Here is a 25,942-nt window from a genome sequence, read left to right on the forward strand (position 1 = left end):
CTCTCTCTCTCTCTCTCTCTCTGTCTCTCTCTCTCTCTCTCTCTCTCTCTCTCTCTCTCTCTCTCCTCTCTCTCTCTCTCTCTCTCTCTCTCTCTCTCTCTCTCTTCCCCCCCCAACCTGCTTCTTTGGAAGTACTCTGAAAGTACTCAACATTCTGAAACTATTGCATTTTTAAACTTAACTCTCCACATTAGTTTGGCTTTTGTTTCTTACATCACTATCAATTTCGAATTTTGACTTAGAACATTTTCATGTGTTCATCCTTGCCTTGAGATCAAAAGCACCTGGGTAAATGAGCAAGAAAACCCGTTTAGCAATTGTCCTGTCTTGTAACTTTAATAAGGTTCCATTTAGTCTTAAGATGTGGTGTGGTAGAGCATCATGTAAGACAAATTTTAACTAAAGCTACTGAGTTAATTTATTAGTTGGTGCTTGAATAATAATGAGGCTAAGGAAGATAGAATCAACAGATAGGTAGCTGGCAGGAAGGTAGAGTTCAAGCCAAAGCTCTGCCCTGGTCCTAAATGGTGGAGTAAACCTGCTGAGCCTACGATTTACGCCTGCTCCTGTTTCTTCTTGCTGTGTGCTGTAATATGGTTTTGTACTTGCAGTGAAATGTTTTGCTTTGTTGATTTCATAAGCAGGCAAAATAATAGAATAAAGTCCCAGAAATGAGGTGATCCTATGTAAATGAAACGGTGTTCTTCCTTTCACAATGATGTATCAACTGGTTTCTTTTGGAATTTTTAGACCCCTTGGAGCCTGTGGTTTTCAAGCTGCTTTTCATGTATTTTGAATGGAATAACTTTTATGCTGGAAATAAGAGTGGAACATCCATGTGCTAAGATTAAATATCTTTTTGAATGGCTAATCGAAGCTGTTGGCCATTGTTTTGAGGTACCTTCCCATCATGCATTTAAATGACCTCTTCTCAGCTTGTGGATGGCCAGTTTAAGAACGGAATGTTGAGAGTGGACCATGAGCTTTCAGCAATGCTTCTGGTTATGTTGGAGCTGTACAGAACCTTGGTTATGCCAAAGCTGGGGTCCTGTGGACAGTTCTGGTCTCTGCAGGAAGATGGAGAGGAGATTCACCAGGATGTTGGCTTGAAAAGAGCAGTTTAGCTATGAAAAGAGGCTGGATAAGCTCGGATTGTCTTCAGAGCAGAGAACATTGGTGGGGGTGGGGTTAGACACTTGAATATAAGATCATGAACACGGACAGGGTGAATAGGCAGCAGCTGTTCCCCTTAGTTCAACGGTCAATAACAAGGAGGCATAACTTTAAGGCTTAGAGGGAATTTGAGGAAAATCTTTTTTTCCACCCAGAGGGTGATAAATGTCTGGAATGCACTGCCTGGAAGGCTGGTTGAGGTGGGTGACCTCACGGCCTTTAAAAAAGCACCTGCATGAACATTTGAAACATCATAATGTTGAAAAGTTTGGGATTAGTGCAGTTTTAGCAGTACAGATTCAATGGCCCAAAGGACTTGTCATGTACTGTATCGTGCTTTGATCTCAGCTGATGGTAATACTGAACAAATCACACCCCAGAATGGAACCTTGCTGACAGATGATGTTTATTTTTATTTCTATTGTAGAGGTTAGTTACTGTAGATGGTTAGAAGACACTACCAATGTACATTTAACAAAGAAACACAAGGCTATTACACACAAAAGAAAAGTGAGCCATGTTGCATTCAAGAACTTCTAAAATGGTCTTAATCAATCTTTCTACCTACAGAAGAACCTTACAAATGTTCAGTTTTCCATGTTCGTTCACCCTTGCCTCTATGAAAAATCTCCTTGTTCAGCTGGCAATGCTCTGTGAATTCATTCAATACTTATTTCTCATAAATTCACATCTCTGCCTGACACCCTTGAACAAGCTACTAATTCAGCTCACTACCAGATACGATTCCTTAAACTCACATTTCAATCGGTCTTGTAAGATATCCTTTTTTGTGACACCCTCATAGACTTCTTCCAGATTTTTTTCTGAGCAACTCAACAGATCTTTGCTTGCTATGTTTGCTCAGGCAACTAATTACAATATCTCCATTGTTAAGGTCATCTGTTACTGGATCTGTTTCTTTTTGAATTAAGAAATAACAAGGTGTAGAGCTGGATGAACACTGCAGGCCAAGCAGCATCAGAGGAACCGGAAAGCTGACGTTTCGGGCCTAGACCGTTCTTCTTCCAGCTCTCTATGCCTTGTTATCTCAGATTCTCCAGTATCTGCAGTTCCTACTATCTCTTTTCAAATTAACCTGCTTTTGGGCAGTTATCTCCCTGGTGAGCATGTTCATCATTGAGCTAATATCACATTCTTTGGAAATGTTGTCCTTAGTCCACTGTTCAAAAATGACTTTCTGAACCCTTTCCTTGGAAAGAAAGGTCAGTTCTTCACAGCACAGAAATATAAAATCCCTTTCTCTCCCATGTTAGAATCTAAGCTCTCAATAATAATGCGTAATGACTCTTCATAGTTCTCCACAGGGGAAGAAATTGCAAGATTTCTTTTAGAAGTTTCTCGTTTTTGATGACAATTTCTTCTTATTACTGTTTCTATTTATACAAATTTTATTTGGTTTGTGACACCACACAACTGGAAGAATGCGGAGGCTTTGGAGAGAATACAGAAAAGGCTCTCCAGTATTTTGCCTCGTTTGGATGATATTAGCTGTAAGGAGAGATTGGACAGATTCGGTTTGTTTTCACTTGAATGTTGGAGCTTGAGGGGCAACTTGATAGGGGTTTACAAAATTGTGAGGCACAGATAGAGTGGATAGCCAAAGTCCCTTTCCCATGGTTGATGTATCGATTATTAGGAGACATAGGGTTAAGGTAAAAAGGGGAAGTTTAAAGGAGATGAGAGGCAAGTTTTTTTTTATAGTCCCTGGAATGTGCTGCCAGAAGACATGGTAGAAGCAAATACAGTAACAGCATTTAAGAGGCATCTTAACAGGTGTATGAAAAAGTAGGGAATAGAGGGGTGCAGACCACAGAGGCAAACATTTGTTTTGGCTTAGGAAGGCATCATGCATTAGCACAGTTCTGGTGTGCCAAAAGGCCTACTCTTGTGTTGTACTATTCTTTATTCTTTGACTTTTCATAACCATCACATTCCACACTAGCCCAATTTGACCAGACAATTACCTTTTTGTATTTGTTCTTGATAAATCATCTACTATGATATTTTCTTTTCCTATTGTGTAAACGATTAGCAAATTCAAGGAAATGTCAGATTTTAATAATGCAGGTTTGCTAAGAAAATTAATGGATTGTGGTCAATATAAATGACATTTCCTCTTATTACTATAGTTGTTAGAGTTGTTAGACTTGAAAATGCTGCAAAGCAAATACCAATCTGAAAGTCCATCTTCCCAGTGTTGACTGTTTCCATTGGCATGCATTCAACTTGTGTGAAAATAAATAACTGGTTGCTTGATTCATATCTGGTCTTCCTGCAATAAAACTCCACCAAAATTGACATTGCTGACATCAGTACAGTTTAATTGGTTTTATATAATCTGGTGCTCCTGAAATGGTGCAGTTATCAGTACAGTTTTCAAGTTATCAAAGGCACTCTGATGTTCCTGCAACTATTTAACTTTATTTCCTTTAACGAACTTGACTAAGGATCTGTCGCTTCTGAAAATTGGCATGAGTCTCCAATAAAGTCCACTTGTTGATTATGTGGCAAATTTTCTTGTTTCATCTTGGGTGCTGGAATTTCCAAGAAAATTCATACTTATGCTTCTTTTTGTGATACTTGTGCTCCTCCCACAGTGGCCCAAATAAGTTTTTGCTTTGGCAAGTTGATTTTCGGCCAAGTTACTGAGAAAATTAGGGCTGTGTAACCAAACAAGCAATTCATTCAAGTGTTGTAAATGTTCTTCACATAATTGTGTAACTGTGGTGATCTTGTTAGTTAATCATTAAAATGCCATTGTTGCTTTTTCCATTCTAAACAACATAATATTACATTTATTTATCAGAGGATTCCTTTGGCTGTGTGAGTTCATGGAATTTGCTAATATCCCTTCGATTTAGTACATTTTTAAAAGAAACTGCTTGTCCAATCCTTTTAATATAAGCCTCCAATCGCGGTGTGAATCTGCATTCATTACTGTGTTGACTTTATACACAGTCAGTGTGATTCATTTGGTTTCACCACCCTCACAATATATAAACTCCAGCAACAGTTACTCAGTTCGGTGATGTCATTGTCCATCATAAACTTGCCGTCTTCCTTCAATTAGGCTAACTTGTCTGGCTACTAATGTTGCCCTATGGATGGTGTAACCTTGATATTAATATCATTTATGGTCGAAGATGCTTTGCCTAGTCTGTGGTTGCTTTTGTAGGTTGTATCCCAGAAAACTGATACTCCAAACAATATTTTAAGCAACTCTATATTATCCTTTCTGATTTACTGGAAAGTCACATTCAGAATCTTCAAACTCTGATTTCAAATGACTAATAGTTGTATTTCACTCTATTACTTCAACCACAACAGACGTCTGTTCTGACTTTCTTCCATTTTTAATATCACTTCAACAGAATAACATGACACACTCGCTACATACTTTACATCATTGCATTTATTTGTGATTTGACAAGGTCCAATGAATGTCACTTTGGAATGAATGAACCTGGAAACAAGGGTTTCTTTTCCATAAAAGGCCCAAATATGGTGTGTCTGCAGAAGCATTTGGATCCACTTTTGAAAAGAACCTTTGATTTTTAGGTCCTTTCAGTTTTTGGATGTGCTGGTAAAGAAAACATGACCTGTGGCCGACCCCAAAACTAATTAATGTGTCTATCAAAAGAAGCGAAGTAAAAGAAAGGTATAAATTATATAAATAGGAGTATCTTTCTTCTAAAGTAGGTACCATAGTTTCTTCTCTAGTCCTGGATAACTATTTCAGATGTATGTAATTTACAGTTGGTAAGTTAACACTTGAATATGCAGAAATGTTTCTGGAGTCTTGCTGGTAATTCCAGTGCTGCTACTCTCTATTGCTGTAAACTATTACAATAAGCAGCATTCCTGTGATGGGGAGCTCCCACCCATTTTACATGATCTGCTGAAAGTGTTCGCTAAAACAGCCCACAACTAATAGGGGAGAAAAGATCTGGGTGTAAATGTCAGTCAGCTACTCATCATGGAATGTCTCACAACTGACCCCACTTGTAATTCCTATGGCTGAGCAGAATTAACTCAAATTCACCTGGAGAATAAAACTGGACCATTCTTTTTCTCAACTCTTTTTTTATCTTAGGCAGCTGAGTCATTCAGGAAAGACTGCTATATTTGTACAGATAGCTGTGGCTGGTGAAAAGAGTTAATTTTCAATCTTTGTTCATCTCCAGTTTTTGGAGGACAGAGAACGCACATGCTTTCACAGCACTGTTGAACATTCATAGTTTTGAATATGAGAGCCGGTTCAAGGGCAGTATAGTTGACACCTCCTATTTCTAATGTTCTTATGTAAAATTCTAGTTAAAGTAATCAACAAATGCTTACATAGTAGGTCAGTGACAACAGCAAAGTTGGAAAATCTTTAAATATTTTGGTGGTTTTCTAGCCTATTACAGCATCACTAATTCAATAGGACCTGAGTAATCAGGTAACATTGTTTTTAAATGACATGTGATTTGCTATTTAGACAGTACTTTTTAAAAAATTCATCCATAAGCTGTGGATATCGCTGGCCATGACCAGCATTTATTGTCCAACCCTAATTGCCCAGTGGGCAGTTGAGAATCTATTGCACTGCTTTGGTCTGGAGTCACGTAGGCCAGGCCAGGTAAGGAATACAGATTTTCTTCACTAAAGAATGTTAGTGAACCAAGTGGGTTTTTCCAACAACCAACAATGGTTTCATGGTCATCATTTAGATCCTTAATTTCATATTCTTTGTTGAATTCAAATTCTGTTATCTACCGTTTGAACCCGGGTTCTCAGAAGATTAATTGAGTTTCGAGATTAAAGTCTAGCTGTTAATACCACTTGGCTATTGCCTCCCCAACAACTTTTACTTTGTAGAAAAGTGAAACTAATAAGCTTTAAAGATTTTATATTTAGATTAACTTCAAATAAAAATCTCAGCACGTTAGTTCCATTTCATTTTATAAAAAGGCAAGTATTCTGGACTAATTACATAATCATGTCGCATTGTTAATCATGCTAGGTATGTTTTATTCCGGACCAGCTTCAAAATGTGAAAAATGATGTATTTTAGCCCAAGTGTCCTATCTTTATAGCTTTGTAGCTTTTCACTGATTTTCATATGTTCAATATTTTTAGTGTTGAGTTTAAAATGGTATTTTTGCGGTATAGTATTCAGCGTTGCCGTAAGATTTCAGTTATGGAGAGTTCTTTCTGTTTGCCAGACAATTTAAGTACAAAATTTGACCATGGAAATCATGGCATATATTTTGCAGTTTGTTAATCAGTTAAATTACAAATGAGAATTGCTATTCAATTCTGATGCTTCTGTTAGGTATCCCTGTCTCTCTGTTGCTGCATGAATTGGAAAAGGATTTTTCAGCTGTGGTACAGATTTCTGCACATGTTCATTTTATTAGTTCCTGCAATTTAATCCTCTTGGTAGCAAATTTCTTGGCTCAAGTTGGTCTTAAATTTGCCATTGATATGTAGTACTTGAGCACACTGTTTTCTGCTGAAGCAGTATTCTTCTTGAATTGAATTTTTTCTTTTGCCCTCACCTGTATTTAGTCTAAAGTCAGGACATTTCCAGCAACAGCATTCTCTGCATGATAAGCTTGAGTGTCATACTATCCACATCCTGGGTAATTATTAATGAGAAACTGAATGGGATCAGCTATATAAATACTTCAGCAAAAAGAGGTGGTCAGAGACTCTGAATCATGCAAGTAGGAGTTCACTTGTTGACTGCACAAAACTTTTCTACCATCTGTAAGGCTCAAGTCAGGAGTTTGATCATTAAACCTCCTGTCTTTTGTACCAAAGAAAAAATATTAGAAACTTACTTTGCATATGAGTATCTGAAATTATTGTGGAATAGTTAAAGCTAATAAAACTTAAAATTGTAAATCTGTCATGTTCATTAAAACCTCTGCAGTAGTAATGTAAAAGCAATCATGGAGCTTTCAGTAGGTAGCTGATGAGTTTAGCAAAAGATTACATGTCAGATGGGTATATTGAATCATTTGCCTTGTTGTGATGCTGATTGTCTTGCGTTTGCCATCAGAGATAATGCGTGAAGGATAGCATTCTGATTTGGTATTATAAAAAATAGCGAACTGTCTATCTACTTGAAACCACTTAACAATTAGTTTTAATTATTAAATTAAGTTACTGCAAGTGATGTTTTTTTTCTGTTGGTATTCAATGACATTGTTACCATGGACGTGCTAAACTCATAAATAATGAAACAGAACCTTTTCCATTGAGTAGTTTATCAGATAATTGGACCACTGAAATGTGTGCTGTACAAGTTTTAATGGTTTATGGTTGCTTTGCACGTAGCTTTCTTTTTGTGCTTTACATGTTCTGCTTTTGAAATTTTGTTTTTCACTCACTGTTTTGGTGGTGTTGTCTTTTTTGTATTTCTTTCAAGTATAGCTGTCATTGCAAGGATACAATTCCCATTTCTGTCTTGAATCGCAGCATCAGTGGTTTGTGTTGAGTTGTTTCAGATGTTATGATCTGCAATAATGGTGAGGCTATCTTCACTTGTCAGCGTAGCTGTCAGATTTACCCTTCTCATGTCTTTGCAGGTGTGGTTAACCTCACATCTAGAATTTGCTCACCAGTAGAATGGTCGCTGAAAATTTAACATCGTTTGAACCTGTGGCAATTATCCACCACTTTCACACTAAAAATTGCTAGGGAAATGCATTCAGAAGTAAGTTGGGTGTTACTGGCTGCAGGCTGACCTCCCAAGATTGGATGATCAATAAGCTGCAAGACTGCCTGGTTGATTGAGGTGATATTTGCTCACATAAAGTGTAGAATCAGAGAGTCCCTCGTGATTAAATTTATGAATAAGAATATAAAATCTTTTGAAAAAGCTAGAATATCTGGACTACCTTCATGCAGTGGCAATCCCTCCATAAGATGACTAGTAACCATGCTGTGGCCTGGCAGTTTCATCGATGGGAGAGGCATATCCCTTTGGGGCTTGAGCACCACTAACCTCCCCCTCCAAGTCTGCTGCCAAGAGACTGCCACTGTCATGCTCTGGCTGCTATGGGATTTCTGACTGCCGTTTGGAAAACTCAAGTTTTTATTGGCCCTTTTAAATGTCTTATCTGGGTCACCATTCAACCATCGACTTTTGAAATTATCTGGAGGCAGGAACATTCTGGCAAACGGACATCACTCTGCGGCCAGCTTCTCAGCCCTCCTGCAGGGATCCATTATTCTGAACCATTTCTTTGACCTTTCTGTTATTATAATTGGTGTTAGTGCAGCATCTGGTAACATGGAGACAGTGATGAATTGAGAGGGATGGTGGTGTGTGGAGTTGATGAAAAGCATGGGACCAAATGGCAGTGCACTGGTTCAGTGGTTAGCACTGCTGCCTCCCACTGCTAGAGATCCAAGTTAGCTTCTAACATTAGGCAACAATCTGTGTGGAGTTTGCACATTCTCGTCGTGTCTGTGTGGGTCTCCTTCCACAGTCCAAATATGTGTAGGTTAGGTGGATTAGCCATGCTAAATTGCCAGTAGTGTCCAGGGATGTGCAGGCTAGGTGAATTAGCCATGAGAAATGCAGGGTTACAGGGATAGGGTAGGTGGGTGTGTCAGGGTGGGATGCTCTTCAGACCTTCAGTATGGACTTTTGGCTGAATGGCCTGCTTCCACACTGTTGGGATTCTATGATTCAAATGATTACAGTCATATTGGAAGATGTTGAAGAGGCCTTGGAGGAGTATGGTTTGTTAAACTGTTAAAAGGCCACAGCTATGGCTTTGAAAGACAAGGGAGGGACAGTTTATCTTTATCGTAGTCTTATAGGATGTCATTGGTAACTCTTAAATGCGAGCTGCTTCTGTGCTATGGCAAGTGTGCTAACCTGATTGGAGGGTTCCAGTAAAGATAAGCGCAGACTTGGGAGGTGACAGCATGTTGTAGGATTTTGGAAAGGAAAGGGGAGCTGGGGATAGGATCTATAGTTTGCATTGTATTACGGATTCTTTATGTCGAGAGGGATGAGAACAGCAAGTTTCAAGGAGACAGAAACAGAGGACAGAGAACCCTTAACATTCATACATGGTTAGATAGTTAACAGTCAATTGTAAATATTTGCAAATATGTTGTTTTGCATCACATTAGTATTTTGAGCACAGTAATGCAAATAACGTCATGTCATTATCTAGTATGTAGGAATTCAGAGCTGATGACTATCGTTGTTTAGAACTGTCTTTCTCATGTAATTTGTGGAGCACCATCAATTGCATTTCCCTGTATTTTTTAATTGTAAAGATAGAGTTCTTCTGTCAGGTGTGTGCCATTTAGCCAAGTAAATCAGGAAGGACTGTTTGAGTAAATCATGGTGAAGAGGTAGTTCAGGTGTTCTAAAACATCCCAATGTCTCTGAGTTCCGACATACTAGATAATGACATGATGACAATGTTTGGGTTTATCTGTTTGCCTCAGGTTCAAATATATTCATTGACAGGGCATCCACAAGCTTCTAGAGCAAACAGCTTTAAAGATTCAAAACATTTTGTGAAGAAGTTTCATCTGAATCCCAAATGTGAATTCCAGTTCTAAGTATGAAAGATCATATTTCTTATTTAATATTGTTTGGTGTAGCATCTCTTTCCATGGCATCAATATCATGATCTTTATGCTTTAGAAAAATACCGGAATTTTTCACTTTATCAACCACTTTTGAATTGAAATAACAAATCGTTGCAAATATCATTTCAGGTCAGGGTCATCTGGAATAGTAAGAGAAGTAACTGTAATATTGTTTTAAAAAAAACTGCTTCCTTGGCTGATGATTTTGGCCTCAAGTGTTTGAGTTTCTTAATGTCTCAGAGGAACTGGGTGACTTGGTTTACTTCACAGAAAATCTTTGCAGTGATTTGAGCATCATATAGAATTATCTCAGCGAAGTATATCTGTAATACCACTCAAACTCTGTCCGATGCATCTTGGAATAGATCCTTAATGGAAATGCTGCTATACTATTGCATGTAGCATCTCTCATTGAATTCCTCTAGAACCACGTCGAGCATCCTCTCCATCCGCAATGTCAGTGCCAAAGTGAATTGCATGTCTACATGGATAGTAGAAGGCAAAGTTATTATCCCAGACCAACACAGTTAAGAGTGACTGTACTGTGTTCTTGACCTCAATCTGCCCCATTGTACACTGCATCAAAATACTTTGCACCTTGCTGTAATGGCCTTCACAGGCACATCATCTTGATACTAATTTGAATCTAATAGTGCACATGGTAACTGGGATTGTCTACTCAAAACCCTTCTTTCTCCTGGCTTTCTGTTCTTGCGAACATCGTTCCCTTGCGTATCTGCCAGTTGATGGAAACCCATAAGCTGGTTGAAACCATTCAGGTCTCTCCTCAGGACTTGTTAAATCTACCTACTGTTATCTTCTAGCTTGGTGTCTATTTTTTTTTGAGGAACTTTTCAAGATCGACAAGCAGGAATCATTTGGATGTTGAATGGGAAATAAATCTGCCAGCCTGTTCCTTTCTGACAACTCATATTTTTCGAATGGCAGGCTGTATCCTGCCATGGCAAGACTAGTCCTTGTTCAGTTTGTTCAGGGCAGGCCAAGAGCCTTGCACAAGAAATCTTGATGCTTGGGCCTCACTAAAGACCTTTTAGGCTCTAAGGAGCCTGTACATGACAGACCACCACAAATTCAGCAAATAAATAATACTTAGTTGAGGGTCATATTGTACAAATCCAGTCCCAGACTGAAAGCCAGGTTTGTTAAACCATAAGTTTTATTTTTGTAATTTGTTGTGATGAGTTACTGAAAATATTCAATATGAGCCTGTCAGTGTACTTTTAAAAAACAAAATCATTGTTCATTACCCTAAAGAAAGGCAAAATAAAATGTACTATTTTACATTATGCAAGAACTGATTAAAACCGTTTTAATACAAATACCAGAAATAAAAATTCACCAAACTCCATGAAGACTCACCTAGCTTCCGCTTGTAAGTTCCTTGTTTAATCGACGCAACTACAGATTTCTTTTTCAACATTCTGCATTCACTTGATGCCATCCCCTGAGGAGCATAAACATGCTGCTAACACTGCTCACTACTTAATATGGGTTTCTTAAACTCCTTTTCTATGCAGTTCTGTTTATGCAAATTTCCAGATAACCTGTTACCATTCTCAGGTCTCAAAGATTTAACTGAAGCAGGTTCTCCCCTTCTTAACATACAATGCAGATAGTCCCTGGGTTGCAAACAGGTTCCGTTCTTAACTATGTTTGCAAGTTGATTTGTACGGAAGTAGGAATGCAGTGCAGGACAATACAAAGTAGCTGTTCATAGGCATGAGGGAATGTTCATATGACGTTGATATTAATTTTGAAGATCTATGCTTTTATGGAATCCTCCCCCATAAGTACAAGCATTCACAAGTCAGAAGTTCGTAAATTGGGGACCACCCTTTATAGATATACAAATCACATATCAAACTATGCATGGTTCTGGCTGCTCTTCAACTCAAGTTTACAAACAATAATAACATGAACCTTCATGTTATTAAGCACACTGTTAAATGTTTGAATTCCTACTGATTTTTATAATTAAAATTTGGTACAATCAGAACTGTTTCCAGTGCATAATAACTCAGCATGGCACACCAAAATCAATTCTTAAAGCAGTGTATTACATTGGTTTGAACCTGCTTCATTCATTGGTCAAAGGTAACTTTAGGATGTTTCCTGAGAAATCTAGCTTCACCCACAAGAATCAATATATTGAACAGACTTCCATATACAATAATTCATGCAAAACCCTATGGCAGCATTTTTACCAACTTGTATTTCTTAGTGTTTGCAAAGAAAAGAATCCCAAAACATCTCAGACAAATTGAAAATATTGGACTCTGGGCCAAAAATTGAGTTCTTGGACGGTAGAGTCAAAGATTTGTTGAAGGTGTTGCCATTTCATGAAAGATTTTGAAAAAGGAGAGGTAAAGATATTTAGGGGAGAGGATTTCAGAAAATCTGACTTAAATGGCTGAAGTTACAATTGCTGACAGTGAGATGGGGGTGCCAAACAAGAGGTGAGGGCCAACATTTAGTTTTTTCAAGAAGGTTGCACATCTGCTGGCAGTAGACGGGAGTGATGGATTGCAAATTGTAGGCAGAATCTTAAGTGATGCTACAGTGTCTGGAAAATGGGCAATTGACTAAGAGCACAAATTTTAGTGAAACTTGAAAATTACAGTGATGTAATTGAAGATTTTAGCTGCAGGTATATTCCAGTAGTGACACGTATACACAAATGCTGAATTTGAGAGGTCTGTACTGCATTTGTGGATGTTTGAATTTAGCCATTTATACATTTTACTGGTTTTTCTCTTGACTCCATTTCTTCCTTAACTTCTGTCTTTTCCTTCCTTCCTTCAGCTTTTTACATTTTGGAAATATTGTGCAAGCATTTTTACCAAAGTCACAGCTCTCTTGCTGCCATGTTTCACTTGTTATTTCTGTTTTTTTAAATTAATTGGAATTTTAAATAAAGTTGACTATGTGAGGACTCCTCATTTCTTTTTTGTTCTGGCAGGTCCTCCAACCTATCACAGGCCTTTCTTTTGCTCTTGTCTTGTCCTATTCACCCCTTGCCTAAAACCTATTTCATCTCTTTTAATAGTTCTGATGAAAAGTCAGTGACCTGAAGGGTTGATTTTAGTTTGGATTAATTTTAAATATTTGTCATCCTTTGCTAAGTCTATCATAAGGTTGATGTAATAAAATGTTGATGTTTACTGAATTCTCTTTTGTTTTAACAGAGGAGATAAAATCAGAAACTGAGAAACAAAGGTAAGCTATTGTTTCTTTAAAGCTTTTAATATTTGTTCTAGTTTTCTTTCATTGCATCTATATGCAGTATGTCAAAGCAAGATATTTCCCATTATATAAGATCTAAGACTCCGACGTACCTGTAACATTAAAGTTTCAACGTACAAAACAAATAAAACCATTTTAAAAAAAACTTCACATTTAAGATTTTGTTCCTTTACGTGCCAGTTGTGATCAGATAAGTCACAAATTGCATTTTGCCAACTTTTAAAAGGACTCAACACAAAGTTAAAGAATTTCAAGCCATAATCTCATTTGTTTCTTCCCAAATTTATTTCCCCTCATTTGCATGTGTCAGTCGTAATATATTTGTAACTTCTCCCAGTTTTGATGAATAGCTGTGTTTTTTTCTTGATAGTTGCTACCAGAACTACTGATTATTTACAGCCTTTTCTGCGTTTGTCTTATTTGATCCAACCTGCTTTTCTGGTTTTAACCAATCTTGTATCCTTGATACTATATTAGTTACAACTCAGTGAGCCCTAGTTTTGTACATCGGCATTTCTTGTGGGAGCTTTTCAAATGTCTTTGAAAATCTAAGTATATTGCTTCCGCTGGTTTCCCTTCACTTCGCTGTTACTTCCCTAAAAACCTAAATAATTTGTCAAATGAAATTCTTAACATCATTTTAAATGTACCCAATCATGTTGTCACTTTCTTTGTTTTCTGTCATAATTTTCTTAACCATGAATTTCAGCTTTTATTTTGATGAATGTTGTCATTCTAACTGGTCTGAAATTTGTTCTCTCTCGCCCTCATTTCTTGAATAGTTGGATTTGCTGTCTTCTAATCCAATGTGGCCATTCTCGAATTTGTTAAATTTGGAACACCGTCACCAGACATCCTATGTCTCTGCAGCCACCTCTTTCAAAACTCTGTTGACTGTCAGGCCAAATGATTTTGTCAGCACTTAGTTTCATCAATTTCTCCAGCCCTTTGCTTAATTTTTAAAATTAATTTTTTTCAGCCGCCTTAGATTCTTGATGTGCTTATTTGTGGTCTGTGTTTTATGTGTTTCTCCGCGATGGCAAGCACAAAATATTTATCTAATCTCTACCATTTGTTACTCTTGCCACCCATGTGGTAAAGATGCTCAGTAGATGTAGCAGCATCTGTGGAGAGAAAGCAGAATTAATGTTTCCAGTCCAGTGACCTTTCGTCAGTGGACCGAAACATAAACTGTTTTCTCTCCACTGATGCTGCCAAGCCTAGTGAGTTTCTTCAGCAATTTGTTTCGTTTCACATCTTCAGCATCTACAGTTCTTTGTTTAACTTGGGTAGGGACCTTTGTCTGCCTTTCCTGAGTTGCTGTATACAATTGCTGAAGGCAGCTGTAATGTGAAACTCCAGTATCTGTTTTTGTTTTCTTCAAGCTATCATCCCATGGCGATTTCAGCTAGAATATTAATTTCTCAGATGTCTAATGACTCCAGAGCCAGGAATTCCAATTGCACCCCCATCCAGAATTCTCAATGGCTTTGATTTGGATTTCATGAGAGAGCTCCTTAAACAGAAACATTTGCAAAACATGCAATTCATCGCAAAACACTTATTGGCAATAATCAAAGCCTTCTATTTTACAGCATTGTTATCCTTAACTGTGATTGTATCATTTTTCCCCTTGACTTTCCATTTTGAATGGAATGTATTTTTTTTATTTGCTCATGGGATGTGGGAATCACTGACTAATCCAATTTCTGTTACCCATCCCCCAAAGGGCAGCGGAGAGTTAACCATATTGTTGCAAGTCTGGAGGCCCATGTAGACCAGATCAGGATGGCAGAGTTCCTTCCCTAAGGGACGTTGGTGAACTAGATAGGTTTTTATGACAATCAACAGTTGTTACACAGTTGCCTTCAGATTGACTCCATTACACACCAGATTTTTTTTTTCAGTTTAAATTCCACCACCTGCTGTGGTGGAATTTGAACTCCCCTCCCCTCCGTGTTAGCCTGGGGTACAAAACTGACTCTAGTGATATTACCACTACACCCTTGTTTAATGGTAGAGAATTACAATTTTTAGAAGAAATGTTGATATTGTTTATCCTGCCTTTTTAATGTGATTTTCCAATCAATAAGATTTTGGAGTTCACCTCAATTGTGACATCTATGTTAATTATCATTATAAACTGAGTTTGAGAGCCAATTCAAATGTTTCTTGGTCCAGGTTAGCATAAGACTCATTCCAAGTATCAATATGTGTGGGGGAATAATTGAGTCAGGAAACCTCACAACCTTTAAAAAGTGCTTGGATGGGCATTTGTGATGTCACTGCATTCAAGGCTATGGGCCAAGTGGTAGAAAGTGGGGCTGGCCCAATAATGTCATTTATGGAGTTCTGAGGGAGGGTCACTGGACCTGAAACGTTAACACTGATTTCTCTCCACAGATGCTGCCTGACCTGTTGAACTTTTCTGTTTTTGTTTCTGATTTACAGCATCCACAGTTCTTTTGGTTTTTAATATAGGCCATTTATGGTGTCTGCCTTGATTTTACGCAGTGTCACCTAGTATTTAGCTGTCATCCCAAATGTCTCAACTGATGCATCTAAATGTTCAACATCTATCAGTATGTTTTAGCTAATAGAATTGTATGTGACTCTGAAATAACTGTTGATAACTAACAAGGCTCAAATTAACCGTACAAAGTTAATATACGTAAGCTTGTTAAATACTTTGTTACAAGTCTAAACCATTTAAAACAGGTATTTTACTCAGATGCAACTGTGTTCACTTCAAAAACATTTTCAACATTTGTTAGCTTAAGCCATTAAACTGCAATAAAACCACAATCCAGTGGCCTTACTTTTAACCTGGGGCATTCTGCCTTAGAGAAATTGTTTTATATCTAACCAGAGTTAAACAAAATCTAATTTAATTCCTTACTTGCTGAATTAAGTCAAAATAATTCATTACTGAAAATTAACTCAATCCTACAAATCTACCATAGTCAACTTGTCATAATTATATCATTTGCTTTTCTGAAGTTTAGCACTCTAGTTATGCATGCCACCATTCAACTTGAGGTGAAATTTTAGATTATGATTGCTGTTCTCCAGAGGATCTCGTAATATGAAGTTACTAATTAACACTGTTTAATATGGAACCAGAATGGGAAGTTATGATGTTATAAGACCATAAAATATAGGAGCAGAATTAGGCCATTTGGCCGATCAACTCTGCTCCATCATTTGATCATAGCTGATATGCTTCTCAACCCATTCTCCCTCCTTCTGTCTTTAAGCCTTGAATCCATTGCCAATCAAGAACCCTTCTATCTCAGACTTAAATACACAAAATGACTTGGCCTCCACAGACTCACCACTGTCTGGTTGAATAAATTCCTCCTCATCTCAGTTCTACAGCGTTGTCCCTTGACCCTGAGACTATCCCCAAGGATCCTAGACTCTCCTCCTAGTGGAAACATCTTCTCCATGTCCACTTTATCCAGGCCTTTCAGTAACCTGAAAATTTCAATCAGATCCAATCCCCTCACCCCATTCTTCTAAACTCCATTGAGTGTCAACTCAGAGTCTTCATCTGCTCCTCATAAGACATGCCCTTCATCCTCAGGATCATTCTTGTAAGCCTCCTCAGGACCCTCTCCAACACCTTAGATATGGGTCCCAAACTGCTCATAGTATTCCAAATGCAGTCTGACCAGAGCCTTGTGCAACCTCAGCAGTACATCTCTACTGTTGTATTCTAGCCCTCTTGAAATGAATGCTAATATTGTGTTTGTCTTCCTAATTGCCAACTGTACCTGCATGTTAATCTTAATGAAATCCTGAACTAAGACTCCCAAGTCCCTTTGTGCTTCAGATTTCCAAAGCAGTTTTAAAAATAGTATGTGCCCGTATTTTTCCTACGAAGTGCATAACCTCACATTTTGCCACGTTGTATTCCATCTGCCACTTCTTTTCCCATTCTCCAAACCTGTCCAAGCCCTATGCAGCCTCACTTTTTCCTCAACACTACCTGCCCCATCGCCTATCTTCCTGTAGTCTACAAATTTAGCAACAATACCCTCATTTCCCTTGTTCAGCTTGTGAAGAGACTGGGGGCATTCTGGCGAAGTTTGCCGATGATACGAAGATAGGTGGAGAGGCAGGTAGTACTGAGGAGGTGGGTAAGCTGCAGAAAGATTTAGACAGTTGGGGAGAGTGGTCCAGGAAATGGCTAATGAAATTCAATGTGAGGTTTTGCACTTTGGAAAAAAGAATACAGGCATGGACTATTTTCTAAACGGTGAGAAAATTCGCAAATCAGAAGTGCAAAGGGATCTGGGAGTGTTGGTCCAGGTTTCTCTAAAGGTTAACTGGAAGGTAGAGTCCGTAATTAAGAAAGCAAATGTAATGTCGTTTATCTCAAGAGGGTTGGAATATAAAAGCAGTGATGTGCTTCTGAGGCTTTATAAGGCTCTAGTTAGGCCCCATTTAGAATACTGTGTCCAATTTTGGGCCCCACACCTCAGGAAGGACATACTAGCCCTGGAGTGTGTCCAGCGGAGATTCACACGGATGATCCTTGGAATGGTAGCTTTAGCGTATGATGAACAGCTAAGGATCCTGGGATTGTACTCCTTAGAAGGTTGAGGGGAGACCTAATAGAAACTTACAAGATAATGTATGGTTTAGAAGGGGTGGACGCTAGGAAGTTGTTTCCGTTAGGCAGGGAGACTAGGTCCCGTGGGCACAGCCTTAAAATTAGAGGGGGTAAATTTAAAACTGAAATGAGGAGCCATTTCTTCAGCCAGAGAGTGGTGGGCTTGTGGAATTCATTGCCGCAGAGTGCAGTGGAGACCGGGACGTTGGATGCCTCCAAGACAGAGATCGACAAATTCTTGATCTCAAAAGGAATCAAGGGCTACTGGGAGAGTGCAGGGAAGTGGTGTTGAAATGCCCATCAGCCATGATTTAAATGGCGGAGTGGACTTGATGGGCCAAATGGCCTTACTTCCACTCCTGTGTCTTATGGTCTATGGTCTTAATGTATAATGTGAATAGTTGTGGTCCTAACATTGACCCCAGTGGAACTTCTCTAGTCATTGGTTGCCCATCCTGAAAAACACTTTCTCCTTTATCCCTAGTGTCTGCATTCTGCCAGTTAACAAACCTTCTATCCATGCTAGTGTCTCTCCCCGAACAACTTCCCTTATTTATTGTTTTTGAGGTACCTGTCTCCAGTGCATTTCATGAGCAACTCCAATTTTATTTGTTTGGTTTGACCTCATTGGCATCCCAGATTTCCCATGCTGTGGAATTCCTTCCGGATATCTGTCTGTTCATAAGGTGATTCTTAAAGCCAGCCTTCTTGACCGTAGTTGGTTTGCACGTTTTTCCTTTTGCGTTATGTTTATGAAGAGATGGATGTTTTTGTGCATTAAAAGCAATATGTAAATGTCGTTCATTTCATAGGGGTACTCGATTTACAAACATTTGACTTACGAGCACTAGCAGCAGAAATGAAATAATATCGAGAATAACCTAGAAGTAGCCTTACCACCTGCTCTTTCTCCTGAGAATATGTCGATAGAGAACAATAGAGAGAAAGTGATGTCTTTGTTTAAGAAATGCATGTCTGAAATACAACTCGCCTATGTTGTACAGAGTCTGATGAGTCACTGCTGTCAATGAAATATAATCAGGGAGTAGCTGGTTGTGAGAGATAATGGGAACTGCAGATGCTGGAGAATCCAAGGTAATAAAATGTGAGGCTGGATGAACACAGCAGGCCCAGCAGCATCTCAGGAGCACAAAAGCTGACGTTTCGGGCCTAGACCCTTCTTCAGAGAGGGGGATGGGGTGAGGGTTCTGGAATAAATAGGGAGAGAGGGGGAGGCGGACCGAAGATGGAGAGAAAAGAAGATAGGTGGAGAGAGTATAGGCGGGGAGATAGGGAGGGGATAGGTCAGTCCAGGGAAGACGGACAGGTCACGGAGGTGGGATGAGGTTAGTAGGTAGGAGATGGAGGTGCGGGTTGGGGTGGGAGGAAGGGATGGGTGGGAGGAAGAACAGGTTAGGGAGGCAGAGACAGGTTGGACTGGTTTGGGGATGCAGTGGGTGGAGGGGAAGAGCTGGGCTGGTTGTGTGGTGCAGTGGGGGGAGGGGGCGAACTGGGCTGGTTTAGGGATGCGGTGGGGGAAGGGGAGATTTTGAAGCTCGAGAAGTCCACATTGATACCATATGGCTGCAGGGTTCCCAAGCGGAATATGAGTTGCTGTTCCTGCAACCTTCGGGTGGCACCATTGTGGCACTGCAGGAGGCCCATGACAGACATGTCATCTAAAGAATGGGAGGGGGAGTGGAAATGATTTGCGACTGGGAGGTGCAGTTGTTTGTTGCGAACCGAGCGGAGGTGTTCTGCAAAGCGGTCCCCAAGCCTCTGCTTGGTTTCCCCAGTGTAGAGGAAGCCACACCGGGTACAGTGGATGCAGTATACCACATTGGCAGATGTGCAGGTGAACCTCTGCTTAATGTGGAATGTCATCTTGGGGCCTGGGATAGGAGTGAGGGAGGCTGTATGGGGGCAAGTGTAGCATTTCCTGCGGTTGCAGGGGAAGGTGCCGGGTGTGGTGGGGTTGGAGGGCAGTGTGGAGCGAACAATGGAGTCACGGAGAGAGTGGTCTCTCCGGAAAGCAGACAGGGGTGGGGATGGAAAAATGTCTTGGGTGCTGGGGTCAGATTGTAGATGGCGGAAGTGTCGGAGGATGATGCGTTGTATCCGGAGGTTGGTGGGGTGGTGTGTGAGAACGAGGGGGATCCTCTTGGGGCAGTTGTGGCGGGGGCGGGGTGTGAGGGATGTGTTGCGGGAAATGCGGGAGACGCGGTCAAGGGCGTTCTCGATCACTGTTGGGGGAAAGTTGCGGTCCTTGAAGAACTTGGACATCTGGGATGTGCGAGAGTGGAATGTCTTATCGTGGGAGCAGATGCGGCAGAGGCGGAGGAATTGGGAATAGGGGATGGAATTTTTGCAGGAGGGTGGGTGGGAGGAGGTGTATTCTAGGTAGCTGTGGGAGTCAGTGGGCTTGAAATGGACATCAGTTACAAGCTGGTTGCCTGAGATGGAGACTGAGAGATCCAGGAAGGTGAGGGATGTGCTGGAGATGGCCCAGGTGAACTGAAGGTTGGGGTGGAAGGTGTTGGTGAAGTGGATGAACTGGTTGTGCCCATTTTAACTTGTTGCAACCAAAGACATCAGCGTGCTACTCTTGCACTTTAAATAGTAGTGTAGTGCACTAAACTAAATTGCTGAAATCTACACAATGAAAGCAGTTTATCCAAATACACTGACTTGAAATGCTGGATGGCTGAAGTAATAGCATATGCATCACATTATTTAAGTAATCTTTTCATCATATAATAATCAAGTCCAAAAGGGGGCCACTTTGCCCAAGTGGAATATGCTGGAACTGATTTTTTTCCATCATGTATTTATCCAAATTCTCTTTTTTCAAGATATTAGCCTGGATTTGGTAGTTGGTGGCTAACTAGTAGCAATTGGTATTGATCTAAAGGGAAAACTTCCCACCCTTGCAATATGGATATCTCTCTTATGAATGTTAATTTTATTTTGGCACCAATTATTAGGCATCTCTAGCATTTGGTAACAGTGTTGTTATTGAGCAAACAGCACACAATCTCTTGAGAAATTATATCAAACCGCAAGGCAAGAAGTAACAAGTAGGATTAATCATTTTTTTAAAATAGCTTTACAGAAAATGAAATAAAGATTGGGATTATATACCTGGGTTTAAGGTAGAGGCAATATATTCTTTGCAGTTTATCACTTGAAACATCTGTGAAATTTCTTTGGCCATGTGATGGCAAAATTCAGCATTACATAAATACCACGAGCTTTTTTGGGCTGACTTTAAAATGCTAAGACAAAAACAATTCATTACATTCAACAAGATGTAAATGTTTAAAGGTTTTTTACACTGAGCAGTATTGTATACCGTGCTTTTTAATTAGCTTCCATTAGTCAGGATTTCAGCAGCGTGTCCTGTGAAATCACTGACAGCAACATGAGATTTCCCTGTGTAACTCTGCATGTGGATGTCAAAAGTTGCTATTAGTTGTATGGAGTTATTATAGTGAAAGATGAATGTTATGCTGTCACTACAAATGCAAAATCCAGGACCCAACTAAATCTGCTACCACTTCCAGGCCTGCATTTCACATCATCCCTTGCTTTATCAATTTTGTTGTCCCATTTAGTAGCTAATTCATTAGCTTACATCCGTTGTTTTACCAACTGTACTGCTATATTTCTCATTTTTTCTCTATGAAGGAAGACTTACCATCATATTTGCACTATCAGTTCTCCCTTTGCCTTTCTTCAAACAGAAAAGCCTATGACAATTTCTCTTGTCTGACCATGTATTTGAAGTCATCCCTGATGTCTTTCTCTGTATTCTCTCTGAGATCAAGATATTATTCTTAAACTGTGATATTCAGAGTTAGATCTATCAGTCCAGCTGGGTCTTAAATGATACTTTGTAATACTGTATGCTTTTTCTCTTTATAAAGCCAAGTATAGATTGTTAACAGCTTTCTCAACTTGTTCCTGTATATTGTACCATTTAGTTTACATTGCCTCTTCTGATTTATCCCACAAAATGAATGACATTTTAGGTGAGAGATAATGGGAACTGCAGATGCTGGAGAATCTGAGATAGCAAAGTGCGGAGCTGGATGAACACAGCAGGCCAAGCAGCATCTTAGGACCACAAAAGCTGACGTTTCGAGCCTAGACCTGAAACGTCAGCTTTTGTGCTCCGAAGATGCTGCTTGGCCTGCTGTGTTCATCCAACTCCACACTTTGTTATCTGAAGTTTTAGGTGAGTTTAACTCATGTAAGATATGATTATAGCCCATGCAACACGGGTCTTTATTTCAGAATATGAATATTCACTGCATCAAACATGTAAATTACACTTCTGATCATTACTTTTGAATGTATTCCATTAAGTTGCACAAATGAAGTAGTCATAGCTTTCATTTTCATTGTGTCTTTTTAATGCTACAATTGAAGTTGCCAAGGGCTGCACGCAAGCTTCTGTTGCTGAGTGATTCTTTTACTAATTCTAAATGTTGAAGCATTTATTTACTTTTCCCTTTGGGTAACAGCTGTTCCAATAAATGGTATTAGTGACCACTCCAGACAGGCTTTGTCTTGTAACATTGTCCTTTCAGTTTACTTTTTTTTCTTTCTACGGGGGAGATGTTAATAAGACACAGGCAAGGAAGGAAAGCCAGTCATGAAATAAAACCTTTTCAGGCCACCAGATTTTTTTTTAGAAGGAATCTTCCTTTAAAGTATGATTTTACAAAGCTGAAATATAATGTGGACTAATACTGTGGTGCATCTGAACATTCTTACAGCCCTTTTTTTGGAAACAATTGTTGATAATGAATAATGTTTGTGTTTCATGCAGCCCTCCCCATTCAGAAGGAAAGGCTGTTTCTGGGACCTTGCCTCCAGTCAAGTCCAAGGCAAACTTTATTGAAGCAGACAAATATTTTCTCCCTTTCGAATTGGCATGTCAATCGAAATGTCCCCGTATAGTCAGCACATCTCTTGACTGTTTACAGGTTTGTATTGCTGTACTTGGGTGTGAAATGCAAATAAGTAATTTAGTTGTAAAGAAGCTGTAAATAATGGCTCGTAAAATGAAGTTTTTTTTATTTACAAATTATATTGCAACATTTGAAGCAGAGTAGCTATCTTTCATTATTACCTGTTAGGAATCACTGACGAGCCACAAGTGCTAATTTTAGTAGAAAGTGCTATGCATGCATTTTCAGGTATTATGTATGTTTATGAACAGATAATTAGCACTAAGTCTTTGTCTTTTTCTCTGAACCATTGTGTAGAAATTTAGTGTGAAATGGTTTCTCTCAGCACACTTGAATGCATCTTGGGATTTTTGGATCTCGTTAGCGTGATCATGCAGAATGTTGACTTGATAAATCAGTCCTGCGCTTGTATCCCATCAAGATCATGGTTGTATGCTGTTTGCAATTTACCAATCCACAGCCTACTTGAGCTCCTTGTAGATGGGATAATTAATTACCCTAGTCAACTGAGAGTCCTCAAAATATGCGTTCTACAGTACATATGGAGGCAACTCAACCCATTAATACTGTGTGCTGCCTCTTTGAAAAAGCTAATCCCATTCCCCATCTTTTTCCAGAATCCAGATTTTTATTTTCCCAAGTACATATCCAATTTCCTTTCGTAAGTTAGTATTACATCTGTTTTCAACATCTTTTGACATATTCCAGATCAAAACTAGCCACATGAAATTAACTCTCATTTCTGCTGTGGTACTTTGCTAATTTATCAGAAAAACAGTGCCCTCAGTAGCATCGTGCTCAACATAGTGACATTGCCTTAAAGTAAAGAATCCCAGTTTCTGAAATCTCTTGACAAAGCAGAAATTCTACATCCCTGATACTGTTATAGTAAACATCCTCTGCATGTTTTTCAAAACCTTGAATTGCACACAGTGCTCCCAGCTGAGGGTAACCAGTTTCATGCAACATGGAACTCATTTGCTGGGCTGAATATATATGCATGTTGTATTAGATGTTTTCAGTTGTAAACTTAGGGTAACAATAGGAAAAGAGAGGATACTTAAAAAGAAAAATTGGCACTTCTATGCACTACCATATTCCCTGGCCAATATCTCTGCCTCAGGCTTGCTGCAGTGCTCTAGTGAAGCTCAGTGCAAGCTGGAAGAAAGGCATCTCATTTTCCACTTGGGGATCTTTTATTTTATCTATCTGTTGCTCTTGCTCTCTGCTCCCGCCCGCTCTTGGCTCCATCACCACCCATCATCTACTCCCGAACGTTCCACTCTCCCACCCTGCCAGCATTTTACGAATTACAATCAGTTTTGAAGAAGGGTTACTGGACCCAAAATAGTAACTCTGCTTTCTCTCCACGGGTGTTGCCAGATCTGCTGAGTTTCTCTAGCAATTTCTGTTTTTGCTTAAAAGACTAGCACTATAAGGTGTTACCAGAATCCCTCAAGATGAAAGGGGTGATGGTTCTAATTGAGGAGGGTCCCCACCATCATTTTAAATTCTCTTTAAATTTGGGACTGTTGCCAGAGGAATGCTCTATTTAACAGAAACAGAAAGGTTTGTCAATTACAGCCTAACGTCAGTGGATGGAGAATGTTTTTATTTATAAAGCTATCCAGGAAATATGTAGTTAGAAGATCAAAGGAAAGTCAGCACAAATTTTCTGAAGGCAAATTGTGTCTGACAAACTTGGTTGGGTGTGTTGATGAGATAATGGAGAGGATTGATCAATGTAATTTGGTCGATGTGCACAGGAACTTCCAAAAGCTATTTTTACCAAAATAGCCCAGTATTGGGGTATAAACAAAATTGAAACTCATGGACTAGTGGACTTGTTGGGCTGAAGGGCCTGTTCCAACATTGTAGGGATTCTATGAAGGGACAGTGGCTGTGTGGATAGAAAGCAGAGCAATAAATGAGGAGGACTGCTATTTTTGAAACTTTAATGACCTAGAGGTGGGAGATACTGCATAGTATTAAAAATTGTTGATTAAACTAAAAAATTTAAGCAAGATATGAGTAGACCTTAGAATGGAATATTTAGGTTGTTGAAATGGGGGAGCCCCAACAAATGTAAACTCTCAGGGCAAAGTCTAAAGTGTTACATCTCCATAGGAACAATAAGGAGAGAGGCAGTATGGAATGAGCAATGGAACATTGAAGTGGGTACAAAGCCTGTATGTGTAAAATTCTTATAGTTGCAGGACAAGTTTAGAAATATTGTTTTTACAAAGCACAAATGGGATCATTGACTTTATTAATTAGTCTATATTGTACAAAATCAAGTCTATTTTGTTAAATATTTCTCAGTGACAGTTTTGGCCTTGTCTGGAAGGTTGTGTTTAATTTTGGACACCATATTACTGGAAAGATGTCAAGGCCTGAGAGAGGATGTGTAAGAGAGAGAATAGAAACAAAAGCAAAATTCTGCAGATACTGGAAATTTTCACTTAAAGCAAAGTGTTGAAATTAGCAGCGTAAGAGCTTCAGATATACTAAGGTAATAAAGTTAGGACCTTTGACACTATGGCATGATGTCAGGACAATTTATTAAGTATACTTAACAAATCAGGGCAATTAGTGTCCTAGTTCAGATTACTCTTGCCATTAATTGTAGTGGCAACAGACAGCTTGCAATACTTTCATGTTCTTTCCTTATGTCTTTGTCCAATCTAAGCAACAAATGTCTCTCCGTGCATTCTGTTTCTTTATCTCCTGTTTTTATGGCTGTCAGTTCCTACATTAGGTCATCGGTTATCGTCATGACCCATGACACAGTATCATTGATCTCTTAGCCAACCATCTGTGTGTATGATTGGAAAAATTTGAGCCATGTGAGCAATACTCCCTCAGATCTAAGTTAACCATTAATCTGCCAGGAGCTCATACAAAATAGCGGGGGGGAGGAAAAAGAAATTTGTAACTCGTGGAAAAGGTTTAAAGTACAATAAGATTCACATTACCCCACAGCATGTTGGCAGCATCAGTCAAGAGAGAAACTGTTAATGCTTCAGGTTGATGACTTGCAAAAAATATGGTTCCTTTTGATAAGGCAATTGACTTGAAATATTTGCTTGGTTTCTCTTGCTGCATATGCTACCAGACCTGCTGAATGTTTTCAGCAATTAATGTTCCTACTTAATATATAGTACTTGAGACAAGCAACATCAGTTTTACAAATATACTAGAGAACTTGGGTGTTTCCTTTGTGAAGTAAAAGATATTAATAGGTGATGTGGTCAAGGTTTTGAGATGATGAAATCTTTCC

The 25,942-nt window shown here is 39.1% G+C and overlaps 1 protein-coding gene across 4 annotated transcripts in view; it reads left to right on the forward strand.

The window, feature by feature from the left end:
* Nucleotides 1–25,942, forward strand: part of arfgef1 (ADP-ribosylation factor guanine nucleotide-exchange factor 1 (brefeldin A-inhibited)) — a 168,709-nt gene that overhangs the window by 23,220 nt on the left and 119,547 nt on the right. For all 4 annotated transcript variants that reach the window (XM_048528690.2, XM_048528692.2, XM_048528693.2 and 1 more), the window contains exons 2-3: nucleotides 13,011–13,041; nucleotides 22,521–22,677. In XM_048528690.2, coding sequence (XP_048384647.1) covers nucleotides 13,011–13,041; nucleotides 22,521–22,677 — 188 coding nt within the window. The remainder of the gene's footprint in view (nucleotides 1–13,010; nucleotides 13,042–22,520; nucleotides 22,678–25,942) is intronic.

The sequence above is a fragment of the Stegostoma tigrinum genome, chromosome 5 (assembly GCF_030684315.1).
Source record: "Stegostoma tigrinum isolate sSteTig4 chromosome 5, sSteTig4.hap1, whole genome shotgun sequence".
In the NCBI taxonomy this organism is placed as follows: Eukaryota; Metazoa; Chordata; class Chondrichthyes; order Orectolobiformes; family Stegostomatidae; genus Stegostoma; species Stegostoma tigrinum.